Consider the following 17,829-nt stretch of genomic DNA (forward strand, 5'->3'; position numbering starts at 1 on the left):
AGGTTTCCGGGCTTTGGAGAAACAGCCAACGGGCGTTGGAGAAAGACTAAGAAAATACTGAAGGGACGGGTTGAGAGGAAGAAAGAAAAGGTTACTGAACAACTTAATAACAATAGACACCTGTACAAAAGATCATCATACAGATAATGGAGGCTAAATTTTATTTCCAGCTTGGCAGAAAAAGAACCTGCATACATAGGTGGCAGCACAAAGGATTCAGTTTCAATTTAAAGAAGTCAGTTTTGAGTCACTGATACTAAATAATGGGATAGGGTCCGCAGGATGGTGTGGGACCTTCAAAGACAAGATATGTGTGTCCCTGAAAGGCTGGCTGAAGGGAAGACTTATGTTCCCGTATTTTCTGTATGTGATACTGCGTGTTCTCTAACTCAGACGCAACACCGTACACCTATCATGAGATCCGGAGTTCCCCTGGGGTTATCAATTATCCGCACAGCCCTCCTCTACGAAAGGCTTGTGACTGGTTCATATTCAACCCTTAATGTGATAGCACTCTTGTGGGCTTCACGATGGAACAGAGGCACATGGAGATTCTCATAAATTTTATAAAATATAGTTAATTGATCCCACTTTGAAGAAATTTTATGAAAGATTAGATTTTCTTTATCAGAATAGATAGGTTCAAGATGCATTTCTTGCACTGCACTGTTTTAATGACATTTCATTTTTATATTGGTATGCCAGTTAAAAATTATGAATTGACATATTACTGGGGGATTTTGCTTAAATTCTAGAAAAATTGAAAGACACTTTTTTTTTTTATAAAGTAGGCTCCACACCTAATATGGGGCTCAAACTCAAGACCCTAAGATCAAGAGTTGCATGCTCTACTGACTGAACCAGCCAGATGCCCCTGAAAGACACTTTTTATTCAGTTTATTTAAGCCTGAGGTCATTCAGCATAGGTGATTTTTGCATTTCACAAAGGTTATTCTGTAGTTTAATAAACATTAAGAATTCAAGCACACTAAATCTTTAATATACTAAATCTAATAGATGAGAGAAGATTTAAAAGACAATATGTTCCTTTGTCCACTTGAAAGGGTTGCTTAAGTTGATGACTAATTAATCTTGCATTGTTAAATTCCATTCCTAAATATTTTGATGAGTACTGTTAGTTTGATAACTATTTGTAAAGTATTTGTGGTTACGTGTTGAATTCTCATGTCAATAGTTTTTAGTCTGTTATTATTAATATGACATGAAAAGGATGAATTCCTAAAAAACCAAATGCAAGAATCATTCTGCTAAAATCATGTGCAAAGAGAAAAGCTGAAGCTGCAATAAACATAGCAAAGCTATCTGGGTTTGAACAAAAGATTATGGAATTAGGCACATGTATTTTACACTGTATGTAACTCTATCTTTTCAGTCCTAACAAGCTCACTTGGATTCATTCTTCCTCAGATCCAAATACGTTTAAGCTCTTTAAGGATTGGTACTATCTCATTTTTTCTCGCTGGTTCATTAGTACAGCACCCACTAAAGAACAACTATTGTGAGCACAGTGACAGTTTAGAAAATATAAAATGAAAGAGGACGGAAGCAAAAAAGCCCTTTGCTTGCAGCCAAGAAGACGTGGGGATTAAATATGTATTTCTTTTGAACAACTGTCTGGAAGAATTTCCACAACTGTTTTGAAGAAATAAATGTCTATAAAATATGGAATTCTATAGTATAAACAATTTTGACATCTTTTGTTGAGAGACCAAAACAAAAAACATAGTGTATGTTCTGCGGCTCGGAAATTAATAAATCCCCAAGTTTCAATTTCCACTAAAATATTTAATTAATGATATCTTACAGAAATAAATAAGAACGGTTTTTTTTTCTAATACAGATAGGTATATTTATATATATATATTTTTTCTTTTTTTACAAAATTGAAGCATATCAAATTGTTTTCCCTAAAACTTTAGCTTAAAAAGGAATACTAGGAAACAAACAGAAATACTGAAACATGCTCATCATTAAATTACAACCATGGGCCTTCTGAATCTCAGTATGACACAGGATTTACAGAAAGACCATGAGATGTGGAGTAGGGGATCTGGGTTCCACTGCTTCCTTGCTACGTGTCACAAGCATGGCTCTCTGTATTTCTGAACCTTGGTTCTCCAACTTCAAAACAGGAATGATAATAGTTATATCAACTTCACAGGATTATTGGGCAAATTAAAGCTGAATGTGAATGTGTAGGAAAGCTCTTTGTAATGTGTAAAGAGCTACAAAAATAATAGTTTTGTTTAATTTCATATAAAAGAATTGATGCATATCTTCCTTCAACTGAGGAATAAGCACCAAAAACATGTGTGTGTTTTCTTCAGTTGAATTATGTCACCCTATAAACCTAGAATAAGAAAATGCACCTTAACTAAGCACCAAAGCTTCTTGGACAAATATGATATAAGGGATATTTCTATTACAGTTTTCTGGGCAGCTGAGTAGGAGCTAATGAGTCCTGAGGGTCATTTAAAACTCTGAAGGCTCAAAGAAAACAAAACAAGAACCTCTGTATTACATCAAATGGCTAGGATGAAACAAGCTACTCCTTTAGTGACTTCAAAGTCCATTAATTCTTCACAGAAGAAGAAACACTCAGGTGTTATCAGTTGCAATTATTTGCTTATGTAAATATGACATTCTCTTGTTCCAAAGATCAAATACTAGTCCTTGAGAGAAGTCCTAGTGAAATAAAATAACAAATTATCACAAAGTTAGATACCAGTGGTTAAAAGTCTAGTTTCCCAAGAACACGGGAAAGGAAAAGAACCCAAAACATCAGTATAATAATGATAAAAAACAAAACAAAACAAAAAACTAAAAAAACCCCACAAAACCCTGCCATAATTTCCATGTTATAATGATTAAGAACTAAAATTATAAAACTTGCAATATTTACAGACACATCGATCTTAAAACAAGTAAAAACTTAACGATAAGAAAAATTAAAAGTAGAGAAAGCAGTTTAGATCATTTTATGGTAAATATGAATATACTTAAAATGCTAAAGTTCACTGCTTACGCTGACACTACCTAACACATCATAGAAATAAGAAGTGTTCAATGTTTCAATTTTTAGTAGCAACACACAGAGAAAGGAATTACTTGCCTAATATTAACTTATTGTTAGGAGTTGTATTACTGTAAAGTTACTATGCATGGAGTTACAGTCTAAAACTACTCAAATAACTAGGAGTTAATATAATTCCCCATGTACTTTAAATACTACTAGCAAGATATTGGTGAATCATGTGCTAAAGATACCGAAGGCCCTTCCAAAACTGAGATTTATGTGGGTCAGATATACTAGGTCATATAAAACCAGATCACTTTACTTTTTTCCCTTCCTCCAACTCTTTTTAAGACTGATCTTATCAAAAAAAAAAAAAAAAAAAAAAAAAAGTACACGTTACCTCTCTTAATTCCCTCGCCTTATCAGATACAGATATTCTTTGGGGCAAAAAATAAATGTTTTATTAGGAGTGTAAAATTAAAAATCTTTATAGATCTTTTGGAAACAAGATATTGGAAAGGACTCAGTAACTACTAGGACACTGTACAACTAAAAAAAAGAAAGAAATTCATTCAATGAAGAACAGTGTATTTACTGACATCTACTGGAGTTTTTACTTATAACTTTGCTCTATAAGCTATGAAAAAATTTAAATACATTAAAGTCTGTGGATTGAATCAAGTGTACTTCATTCAAGTTCTTCAGTTTCTTTGGTAAACAGGTCTGCCAGATCAGCCAAGGTTAAGACAGAGGCCTCTGGATGCTTCACCGATGAGTTCGTGTGACTGCAGGATTTTCCAAGTGAGTAGAGTCAGAAAGAAACCAAGGAATAAATGATTATATTTGTCTTATATTTTGCTCTAGTCCTGTAATAATCTAAGACATTATGAGATAAGAATATAATATTCTTATAATGTAAAACCGTATTTGTTGATAAGTGTTTGTAAGTGAGCCAGAAACTCTGAGTAGAAAGTTGGTGACAGGATCATTATTACTTCTTGTCAAAATTAGGGAAGACTTCCATACAGTATTTTCAGGCTTTGTTATAAAATGTCTTTTCTCTCCATGATTAATGAAACAAAGAAATAAAACCCATGCCAACAGCTACGAAGGCTCTCACCTTACAATTTACCTTCTTACTATCAAAAGTTAGTGTATTTCAAGAGAATTTCAACAGCTCTTCTAACTGGTATGTCATTTAAGTGGCTTAACTATAATCACTGAATTCTGTTCCACATGGAAACATGAACAAAAAGCCTTCATGTCTGATGCAGACGGCTTTCAAGGCAGACTCTTCCCTTCCCATTAAACCACAGATGGAAGGAAACTTCTGGTTTCAAATGGTTTCTTTGCTATGCACACTACCTCTGGAGAGACACCCCTTCTAGGGCAATTATTCTTTTGTATCTTCCAACCATTACCTATTTCATAAGGATGTAGTAAGCCATTGGTTTATATTTTCAAAATGACTTTATAGGAAATTATAGAATCAATATTAGAAAGTTTTATAATTCTAAAGTTAAGTTTTTAAAATTAAGGCTACTCTGGTCTCTCTGCTTCTGTTGTGCCTTTGGAACTAATCTCACAATTCCCAGCTGAGTTTTAAGTCCAGATCTTCCTCTGTGTATATAACTAAGTTGTGTGATGTATAAAGAAACACTATAAGTTTCCTTTCACAGATACCAGACTAAGGCTGCCAGGTGGGGCATAAAGATAGATTTCTTTAAAAAGTAATCCAATACGGCAAAGAAAAGTAGGACGTTTAAATATTTTTACACATTACAATCCCTATTAACAAATTAAATCAAATATAGGATGCCAGAGCATTAACTGGGACATTTTACACGGGGTAAAATGTCCCATCTTGCTTTTAAAAAGTATTTGCACTTAATATTTTTTGGTTGACTAAGTGGTCATCTAAGTGAAGAAGTCCCAAACACTCACACGATGTCATGTAAACAGGAAACGCCCAGGGGCTTGGATAAAGCGTTACCTACCTCTTCTCAGCAGTTTTCAGCATGGCTTGCATTCTTTCTTCTATTGTTGCCTTAATTAAGAATCTGTGTACAATAGTAGGTCTAGAAGGTACATAACAATGATACATTCAAAAACATCTTAAAACTAATTAGGACAAACAAGATTTCACATATTATATGCTACATTCATCAGTCACTTAGTGCCACCTGGCAGGTACTCATCAGTGTGCTGGGGTGGGGGGGGGGGGTCAGCGGTGAATAAAACAAACTAGCCTTAATGAACTGACATTCGAACAAGGGGAGACACACAATAAACACGTAAATCAGATGGTACAGATAATGACACAAGGCAGCTGAGACATATGAGTTAAAACATGACCGATGGGAAGGAGGCCACTCAGCAAAGGAGAAGCAGGAAAAGCATCCAAACAGAAGAAACAGTAAGTAAATGCAAGCTCTTGAAACACGCTTGAAACAAGCCTAAGGCTGGCGTGGCGGAAGGGTACTGTAATGTAGGGGTAGAGAGTGGAAGTGAGTTTGCAGAGGTAGGCAGGGACCAGATCGTGTAGGGTCTGGAGGGACATGGCAGGAATCTGGATTTTTATTGTGGTTATGGGGGGAAGCCATCCATGGGTTTTAGGCGTGATTTCATTTGTACTCACTTATACTTTAGACATCTCTTTGGCTCCTGCATGGGGGATGAACTATTAGGTAGCAAAAGTTAAGGAGTTCTGTAAGAGTCCAGGTAAGGGGTGGGCTGTACTCTGGTTGGGTCAGTGGCAACAGTACGTAGCAGAAGATTTGGAATATCTGGCAAGATAGAGCTGGCAGGTAGAACTGGCAAGACTTCAGTGATGGTGTGGACGTGTGGACAAAGAGACAAATCTGGAAGAGTCCTAGACCTCTGGTCTGAGAAACTACACATGAGAGAGGCAGACTATAAGATGGGGAGGGCTTGGGGTGGGTGGGAGCGCAGCCTATGGGAAACCAGAGTTTTCCATAAGCTAGGTATCTAAGGGGAGGTGGAGTCCAGATATGTGTGAAGTGGCAGAACTGGGTGTGTGGGTCTGAGACGGGAGCTGAAGGGGCATGTCTGGACCAGGGACATGCGTCTGAGAGTCATCAGCGCATAAGTGCTACTTAGAGCTCTACGACTGGATGAACTCATTTAGGAAGCATAGATGAGAAAAAAAGAGCCCTCAGGGACCACTGGCAAGAAGTAGGTCATTAATAGCATTTTGAAACCTTATTTTGGTGGCACGGTGAGGACCAAAACCCCACCAGAAAGGCTGAGAGCGGAGGGGTAAGGAAGTGGATGGAGGTGGAATGCAGGGGAGTGTTTCTACAGATGGGTGATACTAAGACATATTTATGTGGTCATGTGTTACAAGAGGAATGCCCTTGAGAGAGTAGGAGAACGGATGGCACCCATGACAAGTGGAAAGGCTGCCTTTTGAAAGAAAAGGGACACTCCCCCGACTGTGACAGAAGGGAGGGAACATACTGTGCCTTCCTGCTTTTTGCTACTGAGGAAACATCCCAATGCCCACCTATGAGCAATGCCTGCACTTGAGCGCTGTTTTACACTCTCTCCTCTCTTGCTTTACTAGTTGTTTTGTCTTTAATGAACCATTCCTTTATTTCTCCCATATGAAAGGAAAAACAACAAAAAACCCCTCTTGATCTCATACTCTTCCTTTTCTCTGCTCTTTGCAGCAAAACTGCTCAAAATACGAGTCCTACCAGGGTGCCTGGGTGGCTCAGTCGGTTAAGCTTCCAACTTCAGCTCAGGTCATGATCTCGCGGTCTGTGAGTTCGAGCCCCGCGTCAGGCTCTGTGCGGACCGCTCAGAGCCTGGAGCCTGCTTCAGATTCTGTGTCTCCCTCTCTCTCTCTGTCCCTCCCATGCTCACGCTCTGTCTCTCTAATAAATAAACGTTGCTGCAAGTCCTACCAGCAATGCAGAGGCAGCTGTGTGCTGTGCTTACAAGCACGGACTGCGGAGGCAGAGCAGCTGTTTGAAACCCGCCACCACTTTTGCTAGCTATGTGACCTTGGACAAGTGACTTAACCCCTCTGTGTTAGATAAGTGTTTGTTCATAAATAAATAAAACCCTATTCTCTCTTACTCTCAAATCAGACCATCTCCTCCCCTACCGGCTCTCTGACTTCATCTCCTACTTCTCTCCTCTTTGCTTATTCTACTTTAGCAACCCTGGCTCCTCGCTCTTCCTCAAATGTACCCAGCACACCTCTGACTTAGGGTCTTTGCACTGAGTGTGCTTTCTACGTGAATATTACTCTCCATGACACCTGCATGACTTTCACATCTCTTTCAACTCTTTGTTCAGATGTTAACTTCTCTATAAAAATACTGCATGCCATCCTGCCCAGCCAATGCCCTCTTAATCCTCCTTACCCTGCTTTACTTTTCCAGCTCCTAACTTAGTAGATGTTTTACTTCTGCTTATTGTTTACCATCTCTCTACTGGCTGTCTTATAACTAGAATTTAAGTTCCACAAGGGCATCTCAAATACTTAGAACAGTGCCTGGCACACAGAAGATCCTCAATGACAATTTGCTGAAGGAGGCATGTGGGTACCGATGCAGGCAGACGGCTCAGGTTGGTGATGGAAAGATGAGATGCTTCAAATCTGAGGTATCTGTTTTGCACATGTGAGGCAAGCCTGCCATCAGTGGGGAGCAGGAAGATACAGAAGACTTTTAAGACCATCTCTTCAGAAAGTGGAAAAATCTATTTACTAGGGAAGTATAGTAAGATGAGTCAAGTAGTGTTGAACGGTCTTTTTAGACTGTGGTCTTACATATGAGCTGCGTCTAGTCTATGCCTTGGAAAACACTGAAAAGACGAGAGGTCAATGTTTAAAAGTGTAAGAAAAAACAAACCAAAAAAACAACATAATAAGACAGAACTGCATTTTAAATGATACTCAACAGGGCTTAGAACAAGCATGCATTTATCAGTTATGTTACCTTGCCATATTTTACTAAGGGTTTATTTGATGAACATGTCTCTTGCCTGCTAAAAGTTAAAAGCCCTCATTTGCTCTCTTGGCTATTGCTTACAAGGCCCTTCAGCGTTTTGAGTAGGGCACATAAGATCAGATCCCCCGCCACTCCTCTCCGCAGGCTCTATACCCCAGCAATCCCAAACTCCTTCCAGTTCCTAGGAATATCATGGCGTTTATCTGCTCTGTGTTCCTGCACATGCAACTCTCTTTGGTTGTGAGATCACCCTTTTCTAGCCCAACGTTGAAATAATTATTTCTTCAAGACTCAACCCAATGAAGCCTTCCGTGACTTTCTAGGCACAACCGATCAGCCCCTTTTGTTACACGGTACTTCTAATGTATTTTTGCACACTCTACTGCAGTATGTCAAATCTTCTGTTTCTGGTACTACACAGTGATTTCCTTGGGGGAGTAGGTTATGTCTTACTCAGTTTGAGTCTTGAGTATCTAGAATAATGCATGACATATAGTTGCTGCTCAATCAACATTTATTTAATGAGTACTCAGTATGGATTTTTTCTAAACATTCAAGGCATCTAATATCTAGGAGGTAATACATCTAACAGGTCTTATGAAGGATAGTTTTCTATTCTAATATTTGAATAAAAGTAGTAGATATTACATAGTATTCACTATTAGGTTTGCTTTGGGTCTAAACTAAATCTAATTATTTCTCAGAGTGGACCTATGGGACTGTCTTTCCCTAAGGGGAAGAATTTAAAAAAAAAAAAATTCTTTTTAACATTTATTCATTTTTGAGACAGAGAGAGACAGAGCATGAACGGGGGAAGGTCAGAGAGAGAGGGAGACACAGAATCTGAAACAGGCTCCAGGCTCTGAACTGTCAGCACAGAGCCCGACACGGGGCTCGAACTCACAGACCGCGAGATCATGACCTGAGCCGAAGTCGGACGCCCAACTGACTGAGCCACCCAGGCGCCCCCTTAAGGGGAAGAATTTAAAAAGGGGTCATGAATGAGATCTGCCTTCTTTTAAATACAGGCTACTTTAGACAATCAAAAATCAATTCTTCTCAAAGTCACAATGGATATCTTCAACTCTGCAGCTGTCTTAAATATTTTTTTTTTTTTTTTTTAAGTTTATTTATTTTTGGGACAGAGAGAGACAGAGCATGAACGGGGGAGGGGCAGAGAGAGGGAGACACAGAATCGGAAACAGGCTCCAGGCTCTGAGCCATCAGCCCAGAGCCCGACGCGGGGCTCGAACTCACGGACCGCGAGATCGTGACCTGGCTGAAGTCGGACGCTTAACCGACTGCGCCACCCAGGCGCCCCTGTCTTAAATATTTTAAGAAACTGTTTTGGTAAAGTGATCAGGGTAGAGTTTGAAGACAAAAATCTGGGAGAATTTGGGATTTGCTCGAGTAGGGAGGGCTGGAAATCGCAAAACGTCTGTTGGTCATATAATGATACTTGAAAATTTAATACATTAAGGAAGTAATTAATGAATAGGTTTAACGAACATAAATGAAGAGCTTAAACACTGATTTGTATCTTAAAAACTTGAAGCAAAAGTAAGTGATGTTAATTTTAGGCCTTACTTGGTCTGTCCAATTCGGTGCACCCTCCCAATGGCCTGAAGCTCGTGGGCAGGGTTCAAAATGGGCTCCACCAAGAGAACATGAGTTGCTTCAATGATAGTTAATCCGTTAGAACCTGTGTGCAGGGGCAGCAGCAAAATATTGATTTGGGGATCATGTTTAAATGCTGAGAGGTTCTCCTAAAAAAAGAAAGGTACATTTAAATTTTAGCTGCATCAGTTAAAAATAAGAGCGGTATATTATAGCTCATATTAAAGAAGACTAGTGGTATCCAGGTCATTGTGAAATGTCATAATTAAGACAAGTAAATGTAAAATTATTAATTTTAGAAAATGTAAACTTGTTGTTTGACTTCATGAGGAAAAGTATCACATAAGCCCTCTTGTTCACTGAGATACGGTGGAGGCAAAAGATACATGTATGTGATGGATACAGATTAAACTACATGAGCTTCCAGGAAAGAGAGAGAGGAGGAATGTGTTAAGAGTGAGGATGAGGTCAGAGGTATGAAATCTGCTACATTTTCACTTGGTCTTTTTGTTTTTTGACTCTCAGGGTGTGTGCCTGTCATGCTGAGTGTCATGTAAGGACTTGGGTCATATAGTTTTGCCTGATGCAGTGTCTTGAGAACTTAATCCTGGCACGATGGCCCTGTCCATTCACAAGGTGAATCCCAGGCTGTCTCCTCTATTAAAGCCAACACCCTCAAGTCAGAAGATCTTAAAAAAGAAAAAAATGATCTTGCTATAGGTATAACTGAACAGATAGAAAATTAATTATAGTTTCTCCACCTTGCTTTTGAATGTTAATTTTATAATCAGTAACTCAAACCCTTACACAAGACAATAAATGGAAGTAACCTAGTTAGCAGCAGTTTAAATTTGCAACTAAATCCCCACCTCCCCAAACGCAAGTAAAATCTTCTTGACATACCTGAAATGTCTTAACACGGCTGATCTGAGCAAATTCCATGTTGTTGTCAGTGAGGGCTTTTGAAATAATATCTAATACGTCTTGCCACTAGAACACATAAAACAATAAGAAAACAAATATTTACACATAGCTTTCACATAAAAAGGAGTTGAAAAGGGACTAAATGAAAATAACTTTTGTACCTTAGAATTCAGAAAAAAAAATCTTCAAATGTAGTACCATCAATATTATTTAGTTCTATAGTTTTTTTTTTTTTTTTTTTTGTTTGTTTGAGATCAAATGCTGGTTAAAGACAGGGTAAAAAACATGACTGCCTTTGGGAAATGAAGTTAAGATAAAGAGAAATAATATCAAATAAATAATGGAGTGCTTAACGGATATAGTTGCTTACCTTTTAGAAATGAAAACTAGAATTTTTACTCATGATATATTTTTTTAATGAGCAGCAGGCAAAAATTTAATTATTAGAATATAAGAACAGAAAGGAGGAATAGTATGAACGCTCTTTTTACAGAGAGGGGACATTCAAAAGTGAACGCCCCTTTACTCAATATTTTATTCAGCAGATTTTTTCTTTTTTTTTTTTTTTTTTAAATTTTTTTTTTTCTCAACGTTTTATTTATTTTTGGGACAGAGAGAGACAGAGCATGAACGGGGGAGGGGCAGAGAGAGAGGGAGACACAGAATCGGAAACAGGCTCCAGGCTCTGAGCCATCAGCCCAGAGCCTGACGCGGGGCTCGAACTCACGGACCGTGAGATCTTGGCCTGGCTGAAGTCGGACGCTCAACCGACTGCGCCACCCAGGCGCCCCTCAGCAGATTTTTTCTTAAACAACCAATTTCATTTGTGAAATGAGACTTTCAAGGTTATAGGTTCTAATTTTTAACATATTAATACCAGAAAATCCCCATAAACCACAAACAGGACGTGTAGCTGTAGAAATTGCCTTGTGAAGCATCACCAAATTCCTCTAAAAATAATTCTATCCTGGGGCGCCTGGGTGGTGCAGTCGGTTAAGCGTCCGACTTCAGCCAGGTCACGATCTCGCCGTCCCTGAGTTCGAGCCCCGCGTCAGGCTCTGGGCTGACGGCTCAGAGCCTGGAGCCTGTTTCCGATTCTGTGTCTCCCTCTCTCTCTGCCCCTCCCCCGTTCATGCTCTGTCTCTCTCTGTCCCAAAAATAAATAAAAACGTTGAAAAAAGAAAAAAAAAATAATTCTATCCTATGGACATAGGAAAATAAAACATGAACATGGAAAATCTAACAGTAATTCTAAATCTCTACTATATGAGGGTAAACATTAAGCACGAACTCTCAGATATAAGCTGATTAGAGCCAGAAAGCCAGTGTGAGCCAAGACCAAGGAAGAACATGGTTGACTGTACCGTTGAGAAGACTAGTGCTTTAGCGCCCGGGTCTCTAAGCTGGATTCTCATCAGAGTTCTGACCACAGCTTCCACTTTGGTAGAATGGCTGCCCTTTGAACACAAAGAAGAAAACACGTCACTGCCAAATTAAATCTAGTTCATAATGGAAAGGAAAACCAATATAAGACACTTTTATTACCAAAACTACAGGTGCATCAAAACAAACTATCAGGTACATATGTGTCTATTCTTCTTTATTCTATATTTGCTGGAAGTTTTCTTTAAACTCAAATTGTAGAAGTTATAGAATTTATACCCAGGGAAAATTGGAATATGAAACACACCAGGAAGTTATAAGTGATATGATCCTGAAGAGAAGATTCTTAGGTTAAAGTCGTTAGGTTTTGTAGTTGCAAGATTTTGTTATTTTAGATAAGCAGAATTGATATAGAAAACACTCTATATTTATATGGATATAAGCTATATATAAATATACATATTTAAATATATATTTTATATAAATATATATATTTATACAGATATTACAGCATTAGAAATGTTAAGAATACAATGAATCAAATTCCAATGCAAGCAAACTGCGAAGAATCCTTTCTTGCAAGGGAATTACAAAGGACAAGGACAGAGGTACAAATGACAGCCACCTGGACAGCAGCAGATTTCTACAAAGCTAGATAAACACTCAACGAGTGGTTTTTGCATCTTCTGGAACCACTTCCATCATAAAAGTATAAAAATGCAAAAATAAAAATGGGGAAATAACAAAATGAGGAAATGAGCCAGTGTTTTTATGGCCTTCATAGAGAAACTTCCTCCTGGAATGCTCTGGGAGATGGCATGACATGGAGAAATTAAGGGCATGGGATTCTGAAAGTGATAAATCTAAATTCAACAGCCAGTTCTGCATCTCGCTAGTTATACAGACTACCCTTTCTGAGCCATAGTTTCATCATCTGTCAAGCAGGAATAATTTTACCTACTTCCAAAGATTGCTGTGATGGTTACATGAGAAAATACATGTATAACATTGAACTCAAACCTGGCAAAGAGCACTCAATACCTTATTATCTAAGACATTACATATGAGCACTATAATGACACAGATAATCCCACAAGGGCGCAGAGCTAACCAAAAAGAGTAAACCGACTCTACTCACCGCTTTTACACAGAGACACTCAAAGGTAAAATATATGAACAGATCAAGAAAGAAAGGCATAGCATTTTTAAGTCAGCAAGACAGAATTATAGAAGTTTTAAAATTCTAGTATTAAAATCCCAAGTCTACATATGCAGATTTTCTTTTTTTTTTTTTTAACGTTTATTTATTTTTGGGACAGAGAGAGACAGAGCATGAACGGGGGAGGGGCAGAGAGAGAGGGAGACACAGAATCGGAAACAGGCTCCAGGTTCTGAGCCATCAGCCCAGAGCCTGACGCGGGGCTCGAACTCACGGACCGCGAGATCGTGACCTGGCTGAAGTCGGACGCTTAACCGACCGCGCCACCCAGGCGCCCCCAGATTTTCAATTATACTTAAAAGTTTGCAGATTGTCAATTATACTCGAAGGGTTAAAAAATAGAAGGGATCTGTTTCAGTCTAAAAACTGTCTTAAACAAGAGCAAAATTATCTCAAATATGAGAAAACAGGAAATCAGCATAAAGCGAGTGTTTAACGAGCTTAGACAGAAAAATCCATATCCTTGCAAGGTCTCGTGTTCAAAAATATTTTCAAGTAAAATATCATGATAACTATAAAACCTTCCATCTATTAAGCTGCTTTTTATGAAAAGTTCAAAAGAAAACATAATAATCTTCTATAAGCAACATTCTAAACCAGAGTGCTAACTCTCTGAAGGAAAAGACAAGAACATTCGCTTTGATCAAAGTTTGGCCAGTTCGGTGATAGCTCTCAATGAGCCCTTGCAAATGTCACAGCTTGGAACCATTTGGTCCTAGTCCAGTTACTTCCACTATTAAAGAAGAATAATAAGGAAGTCTAAGAAATCCAAAACTCTGCTTGGCAAAAAGCTACATGGGAAGTGAGACTACCTTAATACCCTTTCCTTCCAGATGGATAGAAAATGGCTACTGAGAATGAGAACAATAGAGGAAGAAGTGGGTGGCCCACATATATTGGCAGGTTTTGGTTTGAGCATGCAGGTCCTGCATAATGAAAAAAACCCAAATCCAATAAATGCAAATTCCTTACGTGAGGCCAATATGTTAAGGTAGTTTCTGTCAAGATGAAAGATTCATGTTTTAGACTACTTGAAGACATTTATTATAAATGGTCATTGAAAATGTTGCCTCAAGTCACAAGAGGATATGTTGAGTTTATTTCAATAACAATTCCTAATTTGTTGCTAAATGAAAAGAAAATACTACGAACAATGAAGGATTACTGAGCTAAAAAGTTAACAGAGAAACGCAATAAACTGTCGGAGAAAAACTGAATAGAAGTTAGATAAGGATCTGGTTTCTATCTTACCTACTAGATTTATCACAGGCACATTTTAGATAATTTAGACTTAGGCATTTTAGAAGCCTAGATAAAAATGCATACATACTCCAAAATATTTGTAAATATGTTTTATAAAATGGCATTTTCACTTAACATTGTATCTTAGCAATCTATTCACGTAGGACCTTTATATTTACCTGACCTCAATGGCTGCACAATATTTAGGGTACAACAATTTATTAAACATTTGCTTATCAGTATACATTTAGGATTCTTGTTCAGTACACATTAGGCTTCACATTTAATGCATTCTTTCTGACTATTATAAACAGTACTTTGGGTACATGTGCGAGTACTTTGTTGGATAGGCACTTCAAAGTAGAATTAATTGTTGGTCAGAGGCTCAAAGAACTTTAATTAGATACTTGGATTTCGGTAGATTTTGGTATATCAAATTGCCCTCTAAAAATGCTGGAAGTTTTAACAACCAACAGTTAAAAATACTTCCTTCTTTGCATGCTTGTTAAAATTTAATTTTTTTGCCAGTCTGATAGGTGAGATAAGGGGTCAAATTTTTATTTAGTCTACATTTCCCAAGGGTGAATTTGAACATCATTAATTGGCTATTTAGAACTCCTCTTCTGTGAACTGTACTCATATCCTTTGCCAATTAAAAAAAAAACTAAGTTTTCATTTCTTACTGATTTGTACGACCTCTCATATATTGTACATGCTAAATTTATGTTGTAAATGTTTTCCAACCTCTCTGTATGTAGTTCACAGTTGTGTTAAATGCACTAATGTCAGCAAAAGTGCTATATTAATACACATTAGTTACAGTAACTCACAAATGTTGGATGAATGACCACTGGATTTAAAAACGAGGTGTTCTTTGGTTTATTCTTTTATTAGATTCTTCTATGCTTGACATTTACTCAGTCTTTCATAAGGGAAAGATGAGAGATTTTATTTGGAGAAGAGCAGCTTTTTCCTCAATTAATTGCCCTGCCATGGTTCTTTTTTTATTCTTTATTTTAAGTAGGCTCCATGCACAATGTGGGGCCTGAACTAATGACCCTGAGATTATGAGTCACATGCTTACCAGCCAGGTGCCATTGTCATGGTTCTATATGACTTCATATGATATTATATCATATCTCAGAGTATAGGACACTTGTCAGTATCAGTCAATATACTGTTTGAAGACAAGGACCAAATGGCATTTACTTTTATATCACCTAGAGCCTGGCATCATCCTTTGTAAACAGTATACACTCAGTCAGCTTATTTAATGCAAAAAAAAAAAAAAAAAAAATTTACATATAGGCTTCTCAATCCCAAATATGCTGAGTAAAAAAATGAATAAATAAAATAAAATTAAAAGGGGATTAGAATACAATTTAAAACTCCCAATGTAGTTTTTATTGGTTCAGAATGATCAACAATAGGCAAACCAAATCTTGTGATTAATCTCTGGCTTTCCCACCTACACTAGCTAGAGACTCGGACAAGAGCAGTCAAGAAAGACAGGGGGGATTTGATCTAGCACAAAGCAGGCTCTAGGTGGATTCTGTATTAGATACTAGGTAATGAAATCACTGGAACTGGTCTTAAAAGAAGCCTACAACTGGAGGGTGGTACCATTTCATTATATAGGTTGATAAACACTAAAAAAAAAATTTTTTTTTTTAACCGAACTATCAGGAGCTACAGGAGAGGTTAATAAAGTTGGCGACCCCAGTAGGCTTTTATTTTCAATCTTTAGAATCTCAGATTCCCACTACATTATGCCCTGATTCATGAACTTTTCTTCTCTTTCCTGCTTGTGCTTTTTACTTCCAAATGAAAAAGCAAGAGTCCCAAAATAATACTGAAAAGACCATGGTTGCTCTTAGAGCAAAGTCAATGGAAGTGAACAAAGAGACAGGGCAGACTTTCTTCTGCATTTTTCTCATAACTCAAGTCCCTCCAACATTTAAAGTCAGTTCATATTGATTATTCAAATCATTCATTTATTTATTCAACAAAAATTCCAAGAACTATATTAGGCACTGGATATACAAAGATCAAAAGATACACTCTGTTACTCTCCCAAATATACAGTCTAATGCAAGTTACAGAATACAGAGGAAAACAAAAAAGATGGTTTATACTGCTGGTTTGGCCTGGGTGCAATTTAAGTGGATGTTTTATTATACTGTCTTAATGAGTACTACACATATTCTACTACTTATTTATTTATTTGTTTGTTTGTTTATTTATTTATTTAAAATGATTATTTTTGAGAGAGAGGGACAGACAGAGAATGAGTGGGGAAGGGGCAGAGTGAGAGGGAGACAGAATCCGAAGCAGGCTCCAGGCTCTGAGCTATCAGCACAGAGACTGATGCAGAGCGCAAACCCATGACTGGATCATGACCTGAGACAAAGTCGGATGCTTACCCGACTGAGCCACCCTGTCGACCCTCTACTACTCTTTTTAATGTTTCTGTCTCAGATGCATAAATGAACTTTGGCTCAAATCTGTCAGTTTCTGAGAAGACTATTCAATGTTGCCACAGCTACAGAAAACAAATCTGTTAAAAAAGGTAAAAACAAAAAGAAGGGGATGGGTTATATGACAGGCAAGCCTGGAGGGGATCACAGAAGAGGCAGAAAAGAGATAAGGATGAGGCGATGCGGACACCAATCTATCCTTACGCAAGGTGTTAACAAAGTATGAATATTCTCAAGCCAGGTAAAATGGCAGCCTCAATCTAACTTGGCTTATTACTTTTTTTTTTTTTTTTTTGTTTTTAGCTATATCAGTAAATATACAGATGCAAAGATAGGTTGGAATATGTATTCTTGAGGAGGGTACATGGAGAGAGAAATCCCGCAAGACTACTAGATCACTTAATATATTAGGTTGATAAAGTTGCATTTAATTATAAGCACCTTTGTCCTCTTCTGAAATTTTTGTCCCTTTTCTCATTACCATTCTTTCTTGATAGTCTCTTCGGTTTTTCCAGATACATATCCACCAAACCTGACTTTGTGATCAATGCTTGGCTTTGATCAAGTTTCTGAAACATTAGTGACGAAGGCCCAGCTTTGGAGTAAAGATAAATCGTCTGTCCCCTGCCTTCCCTTGACCTTATCTTCATGGTTGCTCTCCCTAAGGCACTAGTTCTAAGATCAACTGGAGAGCCAGGATGGGAGACATACAAAGTACCACCAGTCAGATCAAGTCAGTACCTTTCCTGGTGTTCCACTCATGAGATAAGCAGCCAAGAATATTATAACAGTTAATGAAGAAAAAGGATGGAATTTTTCTTCTTTACAGCAAAAGAATCACAAAATGTTCTTTATGAAAATCTTTGCTCCCCTGCTTGTAATTTAATCAACAAAATCAAATAAGGTCTCTAAACTACATATACAGGAGGACTTTCACTTTCTGGAAAA

The 17,829-nt window shown here is 37.7% G+C and overlaps 1 protein-coding gene across 2 annotated transcripts in view; it reads right to left on the reverse strand.

The window, feature by feature from the left end:
* Positions 1-1,785: 1,785 nt before the first annotated feature.
* SHPRH (SNF2 histone linker PHD RING helicase) overlaps positions 1,786-17,829 on the reverse strand; it is a 97,917-nt gene continuing 81,873 nt past the window's right edge. Inside the window, exons 22-27 of one of the 2 annotated variants that reach the window (XM_086708071.1) lie at positions 11,925-12,017; positions 10,540-10,626; positions 9,607-9,785; positions 5,035-5,115; positions 3,695-3,822; positions 1,786-2,706 (exon numbers count right to left, since the gene is read on the reverse strand). In XM_086708071.1, coding sequence (XP_086564197.1) covers positions 3,726-3,822; positions 5,035-5,115; positions 9,607-9,785; positions 10,540-10,626; positions 11,925-12,017 — 537 coding nt within the window. In that variant the 3' untranslated portion in view covers positions 1,786-2,706; positions 3,695-3,725. Of the gene's footprint in view, positions 3,823-5,034; positions 5,116-9,606; positions 9,786-10,539; positions 10,627-11,924; positions 12,018-17,829 lie in introns of both variants that reach the window. The other variant, XM_025925366.2, reaches the window with a different exon arrangement.

This window comes from Puma concolor, chromosome B2, assembly GCF_028749965.1.
Source record: "Puma concolor isolate L17-30 chromosome B2, mPumCon1.1.hap2, whole genome shotgun sequence".
NCBI classification, from domain to species: domain Eukaryota; kingdom Metazoa; phylum Chordata; class Mammalia; order Carnivora; family Felidae; genus Puma; species Puma concolor.